Source organism: Frankliniella occidentalis, unplaced genomic scaffold (genome assembly GCF_000697945.3).
Source record: "Frankliniella occidentalis isolate FOCC.00 unplaced genomic scaffold, Focc_3.1 Scaffold185, whole genome shotgun sequence".
Taxonomy (NCBI): Eukaryota; Metazoa; Arthropoda; class Insecta; order Thysanoptera; family Thripidae; genus Frankliniella; species Frankliniella occidentalis.
Window position 1 is genome coordinate 6,730 of NW_026267311.1, and position 8,946 is coordinate 15,675.

The 8,946-nt window shown below is 41.7% G+C and overlaps 3 protein-coding genes and 1 long non-coding RNA gene across 5 annotated transcripts in view; 3 read left to right on the top strand and 1 right to left on the bottom strand.

Annotated features, from left to right (window-relative positions):
* The window catches only part of LOC113211544 (SET domain-containing protein SmydA-8), a 26,694-nt gene that overhangs the window by 5,261 nt on the left and 12,487 nt on the right, over positions 1 to 8,946 (top strand). The gene's annotated exons all lie outside the window — the stretch shown is intronic.
* Positions 1,806 to 3,587, top strand: LOC113211551 (60S ribosomal protein L7a). Its single transcript, XM_026429953.2, has 5 exons — positions 1,806 to 1,970; positions 2,482 to 2,596; positions 2,703 to 2,852; positions 2,930 to 3,273; positions 3,377 to 3,587. The coding sequence occupies exons 1-5, from the start codon at positions 1,956 to 1,958 to the stop codon at positions 3,557 to 3,559; spliced, it is 807 nt and encodes a 268-aa protein (XP_026285738.1). The 5' UTR covers positions 1,806 to 1,955; the 3' UTR covers positions 3,560 to 3,587.
* On the bottom strand, positions 3,964 to 6,837 carry LOC113211550 (anaphase-promoting complex subunit 7). Of its 2 annotated transcripts, none has more exons than XM_026429952.2 (11): positions 6,650 to 6,837; positions 6,254 to 6,515; positions 5,943 to 6,124; positions 5,757 to 5,872; positions 5,491 to 5,674; positions 5,187 to 5,390; positions 4,871 to 5,113; positions 4,668 to 4,796; positions 4,440 to 4,585; positions 4,202 to 4,358; positions 3,964 to 4,135 (listed from the first exon to the last, which is right to left on the bottom strand). In XM_026429952.2, the coding sequence occupies exons 1-11, from the start codon at positions 6,716 to 6,718 to the stop codon at positions 4,118 to 4,120; spliced, it is 1,710 nt and encodes a 569-aa protein (XP_026285737.1). In that variant the 5' UTR covers positions 6,719 to 6,837; the 3' UTR covers positions 3,964 to 4,117. The 2 variants fall into 2 exon arrangements, with proteins under 2 accessions (XP_026285737.1, XP_026285736.1); XM_026429951.2 differs by having other exon boundaries at positions 3,964 to 4,122; positions 6,650 to 6,835.
* On the top strand, positions 7,061 to 8,030 carry LOC127750411 (uncharacterized). Its single transcript, XR_008011674.1, has 2 exons — positions 7,061 to 7,495; positions 7,593 to 8,030. It is a non-coding gene; the product is annotated as an uncharacterized LOC127750411 (long non-coding RNA).

The following is an 8,946-nucleotide window of genomic DNA, read 5'->3' on the forward strand; positions in this document are numbered from 1 at the left end:
GATATCACGGACTTTTGTCTCATTTTCCCCTTGGGGAAGTCCAGTCTAAAAAAAAATGACCATCTGATTCAAAAATAATCTGATATTTTGTGTATGACTATACCAGTGTGAGAGCATGCGCAACCTTTACAGAGGTAAGTAACTTACAGATGATTTTGATTTTTTTTAAACTGCCACGTTTGAGATGTAAATCTGATAAATACCGGTATTACCATTTGACATGTATTTTTACATTAGGCACACAATTGTCAGAAATATATTACGAGCAAGACAATCCATCAAAAAATCCTCGAAAATGTTGAGAAGTTAAGTATGCTCATCACAAAAATGTAGGTACCGTATGCATCAATGCCAGATACATGTGACCTCTACAAAATTTTATAGAGTAAATACACACTTAACTCTAATTGAGAGAAGACAAGAATGATTAAATCTTGTTTTTGTTAATACAGATAAGCTACAGTTTACTGTAAGAATATTTTAGTGAACTTGTGTGCCCTAATTTATATGAAACCGATCTTAACAGTTAATTTTAGCTCTGGTGTTCATTCTAAATGTGACAACTAAAATAAAATAAGGTTGACCACTGACACCTTTATTGAAGATTCCGATAACCCTTTCTACTCTGCGCAATAAAAACATACTAACATGACAGGATCAGCTGGTTTATTACTGGGGTTATGTCCCCCATGGATACAGGACGACTAACCTTTACGTCTCCCGAAGGGCCCGCAGAATGAAGTGTTTTTCCCGATGATGCTGTCATCGATGTACTTAATCAACTTCGCTGTGTCTTCACTTCTCTTTGAATTGCTTTGACGAGCCTTGGAACCCCTTGAGGAATACTCCTCAGGCAGAGAATAAAACTTCCGATCTCCATACGACTTGTTTGCAAGCATGGTTTAAATCACTTCCAAAGCATTGGGCACATCACAGTGGGAAAATTAACAGTAGGTATCACTGCCGTCACTAAATGTCCTCAGATTTGAACTGGCAACGTAAGTTCACGCGAAAACCACTGATACAGAACACACAGGACACAGTGTAAAAGAGTTTCAACGTGTTGGGTGCGATGTCAGCAGAGCCACACAGCGCTTCTTCTTGTGCTTTTCGCGGCTACACTTCATACAACCGTCGCAGTGTGTATACACAGGCCGACTGGCTTGTTTTCGAATCCCAATGTAGTTGTGAAAGGCAAGGGGTGAGGGGTGGGTGGCGTGAAAGGGAAAAGTGGGGATGGGAAAGGATGCAGCAGTGGCGCCATCTCTCATGAAACAACGAAAGATCGACGGCGGGATGTTCAAAAGTAGACAACAGACTAGAAAGAACGCCGAAAAGTAGTACTGTTTAGGTACTTGCCACCGAGCCGAAAGGTTAGCTTGATTTGATAATTGACATAAAATGATCACTCGCAATGGTAGTACAAATGAAACTGCAAGAAGTCTTTAGCTTAAGTTTCAGTCACTTTAGAAATAATTACTCAGGTATCTCAAAAGCATTCTTCAATAGAAACTGCCAGAAAAAGATAATGAGATATTTAAACCTCCTAAACGTTGTAAATAAATTAAAAATCCTTACTTTTATTTTGAAGCAAGCTGCTGCACATTCGAAATTCCCACAACTCTGTTCATTTCCTGTCCAGTGTTTCGCTCTCTTTTCTTGAAGAAATAAATTTCCTTTAAAGTGTGTTACATATAATATTACAGTGACAATTTGAATTGATTTAAATAAAAACGCCTCATTTCACACTTTAAAATGGTTATCGTTTACAAAATCAACTAATGTGTCGAGCATCATCTCAGCCTAGGGCTTCAAATCTCAAAGCCAGATGTTCTTAAACTTCCGGTAAAGTGGGAATCCACGCGGCTCTTCCGTCTTTTAGTTTGTGTTGGCCGCAGCGGCTAGGCGTGCAAGGGGCATTTATCTGTGTAAATCGTACACATAAATTAATCAAAATGGTCCAGAAGAAGGTAAGTTTTGATCCTTTTTTATTTAGGAAAATTTTGTAAGCTTGTATTGCCGATATTTTTTCGTTATTTGCGTGTACTTTAATATCGGGTTCAAGGGATCCACGTTGATGCCTATCTGCTTAGCCTACCGTGTATTTGTCCAAAGTCCTCTAAACACGCCGTCTATTTTGCAATGTTTGGTACCTGAAAGTCCGAGTAGGTAGTATGTTACTTTTGTTCGTCCTCGCTAATGTTTAAAATTGCCAATTGCATTGAAGTTACATACTTCGGTATGTTGCTTTCTTAACCTTACGTGGGTGATACTTAACCTCCGACTGCTGACCGGTTTAGTCTCTTTTCGTATTACGGTTCTTGTTAGGAACTGTAATGTTACTTCTGGCACTTCTGTGCGTCCTGGTTTAATACCATTTAAAACACCCGAGTTCCCTGCGTGACTTCGCTCCGTGTGTTTGGAATCCTGTCTTTGAGTGTTGTGTTTTGTGTTTTTCTTACACTCCCGTCCATGTTGCAGCCCAAGAAGAAGATCGGTAAGAAGGTTGCCGCCGCTCCTCTGGCTGTTAAGAAAACAGAGGTCAAGAAAGTTGTTAACCCTCTGTTTGAGAAGAGGCCCAAGAACTTCGGCATTGGTGAGTACTGTTTGGTGTATGACAACCTAACCTCCCTGGACGGCACCTACATGATGGATAGCAGTACGTCGACCATTTGCATCCTAACGCGCATCTTCATTTTTAGGTCAGGATATCCAGCCTACCCGCGATTTGAGCCGTTTCGTGAAATGGCCGAAGTACATCCGTATCCAGCGTCAGAAGGCTGTTCTTCAGAAGCGTCTGAAGGTCCCTCCCCCAATAAACCAGTTCTCTCAGACCCTTGACAAGCAAACAGGTAAATTATTATCACTCTGTACTTCAAGGGTTTTACTGCGTCAATGTTTTCTAATATGATTTTCTGTCTTGCTGTAGCTGTTCAACTGTTCAAGCTCTTGGACAAGTACAGACCTGAAACTCCTGAGGCTAAGAAGGCTCGTCTCCGTGCTCGTGCCGAAAAGAAGGCTGCCACCAAGCAGGATGCCCCCACCAAGAGGCCAAACACAGTCCGTGCTGGTGTCAACACTGTTGTCAAGCTAGTTGAACAAAAGAAGGCTCAGCTTGTTGTCATCGCTCATGATGTTGAGCCCCTTGAAGTTGTCCTGTTCCTGCCCGCCCTTTGCCGCAAGATGGGTGTTCCATACTGCATTGTCAAGGGCAAGGCTCGTCTGGGTGCCCTTGTCAGGCGCAAGACCTGCACATCCCTCGCCCTCACTCAGGTAATTGTGTTGTCAATGTCATTTTAGAATTGCTATTTCCTTGTCATTAAATATTGGCTCTTATGGTTTTCTTTTTTCTAACATTTCATTTGTTTTTTTTCAGGTTGACTCTGGTGACAGATCACAGTTCGTGAAGTTGGTGGAGTCCATCAAAACTAACTTCAATGACCGTGCTGATGAGATCAGAAGACACTGGGGCGGTGGGGCCCTTGGCTCAAAGTCTGCAGCTAGGATTGCAAAATTGGAGAAGGCCAAAGCTCGTGAATTAGCCCAGAAACAAGGCTAATTTTTACAATAAAATTATCTTTGTTCAATCTCTGCTCTTTATTCTCCCAAGTTTCATTGACAGTTCTTTAGACAGCCTTCACTAAATCAGTTGCTTTGAGGAATCATTCAAATTTCTTTGATGCACCTCTAAGTATATGCCTTTATTCTGAGGAAACCTTCTCATGAATTTTTTTGCTGTACATGCATTCCCTTAATGGTGTGATGTATTTAAGGCAGACTTTGAATTGGTACTTGTTAATGTCATGCTATAGCCCATTTTGCCTGGCAAAATCAGGTGTTTCGCCATGGCTTAGTTGAGTTGGATGATTCTAATTTTTTGATTTGGGTGTCATAACATTCAGTGATTAATATTCCAATTCAAATGTAGAATGTCAATTTCAAAACAAATTTAAATAATCTTAATTTAAAAAGAAAATAATATTTAATAAAATGCAGGCAGCTTGCACAATACAGGGTACAATATTCAGAACACAAGTTGGTATAAAGATTGCGCCGCCATCAGTGTATTCCAATATCCAAGTCAGACCAGCCTGCATCTGGGTCACTCTCATCCACCTCATTCTGAAATTTCAAACTAAGTATTGATCAGTAAATTCTCAGATCCCCAATAGTTTCACTGGGATGATTTTGTTCAACAAACCTCATTATCAGAGTCTGCAACATCAACACCAGCATCATAAGTGGTGTCTGTATTCTCTTCCTCCCCGACAGGCATATAATACGATGAATCCAATTTCCCAGCTGAGCTATCAATGCGGTGCATACCCTCAAGTGCTCTTCTATTGTTGGGATCCAAGCTAATACAGAAGATAAGGGATACCTTAAGTGTGCTTCTTAAAACAAGACACCCATTAAGTGACTGATTGATGAAGACTTACTTTAGGGCAATGGCATAATGATCCAAAGCTTTCTCTTCTTCATGAACTCGAGCAAGCAAATCACCAAGCATCTGATGGAGCTTGCAAGTTGGTCTAAGTTCCACTTGTTTCTCTAAGAGGGCTATAGCTAGTTCTAGTGTCATTTCCTGCAACAAGGGATGCCATGAGCTTTTAATTTTAACAGATGACAAAGTATACTAACAAACCAAAACTTTTAAAGAAACCTACCTGTTCATAGAGTTCAGCTAATAAATACACAGCAGGGAGGAAAAACTGGTCCATCTGCAAGGCCTTTTCAAGGAGTGTTTTTGCTTTTGAAACATTAACGGAATCCTTCATAAGAACAGATGCATATAACTGAAAGTAAAAATTCAACTAATTACTTCCATCAATAGAACAAAAATTGACCAAAACTCAAACTAAAAACATACCGTAAGTGACCGTGGAGTTTGTCCTAACTGCTTAACTGCTGTGCATGCAATAGTCAGTGCCTCTCTGAACCGGTGCATAGCAATATAGCAATCAACAAGACCCTTGTGAGGCTCATATCGATGGCAACAAATTTGTTGGGCTTCTCTAAAATGGGTAACTGCTTCAGGATGCTTCTTCAATTCAATAAGTATTTGTCCTTTCAGTAATAAGGCCTCTATATGCCGAGGAGCAATTAAATATGCCTGTAAAAGAAAGCATGACAATTTATTCTCTTTAGGTCAAAATGTACGGGAAGAGACCATTACAATTACGTACCTTCTGAGCAAAATATGCAGCTTTAGTATGCTTGCCAGCTGCAAAAAGACTATAAGCCAAAGCAATCCATGGTTCAGGACCATTGATGTCTGTAGCCATTTGCAGAGGGGCTACTAATCTTTGTAGCTCGCGCATCTGGCGTTCCTTCGAAAGAATGCAGCTAAGAATATCAAGCCCTCTCTGAAGAGGTTCCATTGCATGAGCCTAACAAAGGGAAGACAAATAACATGAAACAGAATCTATTAAATTTTGCTGTAAGCATAACTTTTAACTTAACTCTGAATAATGACGAAATGGTACTCACTCTTTGAAGGACTAAGGCCGCATTTGTATTATCACCATAATAATAATAACTTTCTCCGAGAGGCACAAGTATGTTTACATTATCACTAAGTGCTGTTCTTTCATCAAGCTGTCGGAAGGCTTGAATTGCTTGTGTATATTCTTGACTGTGCAAATGGGCATGAGCCTTGACCCAATTGTTCAACCTATTTCAAAACATTGAGAAAATGTGTAACTGATTTTCTATCATGATTAAGAAATAATGGAATGAGAATGGAAAGAACTTACCAGTCAACCTGACAGTTAAGAGAGGACATACCATCCAGCATAAGAGCATTGACTTCTATACCTTTCATTCCAAGCTGTAGCAAACCCTCGGCTGCTTCTAATGCTAAGGGACATTCCTAAACAGAGAATAAAAACATGCAAAAACAGCTGTAGTGCACCAAAACTAGAGTAGTAACACAAACTTACCCTTAAAACTTCTTTATATGCTCCTATAGCAGCTCGACAATTTCCTTGTTCATGAAACAATTTCCCTAAAGCCATATGAACTTTTGCTGTCCTTTGATTGGCTGGTATAGTTTTTAAAATATTCATAGCGGCAGGATGCTGCCGTTGTTGAACTAAACATAGGTGGAGCTGATATTTAATATCTGTACACAATAAGAAATGAAAATCAATATCCTTATTCCATAAAACATGCTCTCTAAAAAACAGCTTAAATCGTATTTCACTTTAGAGGCCAAAAATGGTGATGCTTGAGTTTGGAACAGTTTACTCACCAACATCACTCATACACTCTCGTTGGGCTTCAGACTGCGGAGAGGACTGGGACTGTGTCTTGTTATTTTGACCAGATGTTGCACCTGATTTTGATTTTAATACTGACTTTTTGATTTGCTGCAATTTCTTATAAACCTTCTCTGCCTTTTTAAACTGACCACTTTGGAAAAGTGATTCAGCATAGCAGGTATAAGATTGAAGTCTTGAAGGCAAAAGTGGTGAGTCTGATGCATGGTCATTAACAGTCAGAACAAGTCCTCCCTAAGAAAGAGGGGAAAGAGAGAACAAGCAAAAGTTGAGCAAGCTGATCACACTAAATATTTAGTGGCTCACAATGAATGCAAAATACTTGATGTGCAAATTCATTTAAAGAGAACAACTGTTTATTTACTTACAAGAGCAACAACATTTGAGTACAGCTGTTGGTCATACAACAGTTTTACATGGTCATATACGCACGCCATTGCACTCCTTTCCAGATATAAGAATAAGAGTAAAGTCCCTAAACTCTCTTATACTGAATTAAATACATAAATGCTAAATTGATCACACACAACTCTAACCTCCAGCTCGAACACTTTCTTGTCTGTCAAATTTCAAACTGCAGCCAGCATTCAACAAATAAATAATTTACATTAGAAATTTCGTAAATGAAGAGTTAAGCAAAACAAAACAACGAAATTTAAAATTATTGTATAAAATAGCTGGAGCGAAATATATCAATCGCTCATATTTGATTTCAACGTTTAAAGAGAAACCAGAAAAGTTAGTTGTTTTTAGTGCCGTTGTGTTTGTTTTCCCGTCTGTCAATTGTCACAGTAGCAGACAGCGTCTGCATTCTGCTTGTTTTCCAGCAGACAAAACAAGAAAATGTGTAAATGATTTAAAAAAACAAATTGTGTATAAGTGCCTCTCATCATTCCATGAGAAAATTGAAAAGAATATTATTACTCTAAAATATTATGGAAAGTGAGCGCCAAAACAGTAGCAGTAGTCGGAGTCGCCGGCAATGGCGCAAGGGGGGGCAATGGAACACAACAAAGCTCCTGCTCAGGATAGTTTTCCTTCTTGTGATAATCTACGTGTGGAAACTTTATCAAGCCTCGTGAGTTTGAGACGAGCTTGTTTTTCTATAATTTTATCTGAAACCAAACTGTGATCTCTACACACAGAAGATGATCAATGTGTGATGTACACTCTCAGTGCACACCTATTGTAAACAATCAATGCATCGATAACAAGTAAGTATCATAAATGGATTTGCATTCAGTTTCTTTCTTTCTTTCTTTTTTTTTGTGTATAGCTGCTTTTTATATTAGCCTCTTGTCTGATTCGCAGGTACATACTCCTTCGTCATCAGTCCAACATCTCTGACTTTGACCGTCATATGGCAAAAAATCGAGCAAAAAATAGTCTCTAGCTTAGCATAAGAAGTGCAATTTTATATCTCACGAAATTTTTGAAGTACCATGACACATGGTTTATGTATATTTGGTAGGTTTTTGAAAGGCTACTTTGACAGTAGTAAACATGAATGGTAATATCTGCTCAATAATGTACTACTCATAAGAAGCCCTTTACGCAATGGACTTGTTTTTCACACTCATATAACAATTAGACTGAGTCAGCAATAACGGTACCAAGACAAAAGTACCTAGAATACAGACTTTGCAGGCAACAAAAGCTCAAAGCAATACACTGCTACTATGTAAGTAATGCACACTGTTCTTCAATTCTTGTAATTTTTACTTTCAACAATAAATGACAGCAACCCTATAGTCAGTCTCTCAATCCCCAGGCCTTTGTCTCGAGCGTATCTCTGGTATATCCAGTGTTGCGGGATTGCATACGAGAGGGTTGCAGTGGACGAACGTAGCAGGCAATCCCGCAACACTGGAGCGCATTCAATGGTACACCTGGTACTACTTCACTATATACCATGATGGTGGTGGGAGGGGACGGGGGGCAGAGCGCACTCGGCGGGTACTCGCGCCAGCAGCACTACCAATGGGGCAGCGTGTTATGCCCATCGGGATTGAATACCAAGAGAGTCAGCGGCGCCCGTCGCAGCAGTGGTACGCCAGAGCCGCGGGCCGCTCCGCCACCGGCGCCAGGGGCCCCAGGGGAGAGCCCCCCTCCCACCCGAAGGGGGGCGTGCCTGCGACCAGGCCGGTGGATGGACAAGGCCAAAGGGCGGTTCTATTCGGGTCCTTAGGCACGGCCGGGGCGGGGCGGGGCCCGAAGGGACTACAGTCAATGCTCGTTGGGGCAGGTCGTGCCGGTGCCTGCCTTTGGCCCTCCTCTCTGCTGCTGCTGCTGCTGCTGCTGCTGCTCCGACACCCGCACGCTGCAATACAAGCGCATCTCGTGCCGCGTTTGTTACTGGTGCATCGCGTTTTATTTTCGGCGGCGTGAAACTACCCGCCGCCGTCGTCGTCCTGGCGGCCAGGCGGGCCGGGGACCATTAACGCGCGGGGCATTCCCTGCCATGGGCCGCCGGCCATATGCACGGGCCCTCGACTGCAGCAGCAGCATCAGCGTGCGGCAGAGCAGGCAGAGTGCGCCTCATGAGCGCGCCAGGCCGCGGCCGTGAGCGAGGCGCGAGTGGAGCAGTGTGTGGCGAGTGGCGATGCAAGGACCGACCGCAACGTGCTTCGAACGTCTCCTCCCCCCCTTCCCCCACTTCCTCCCC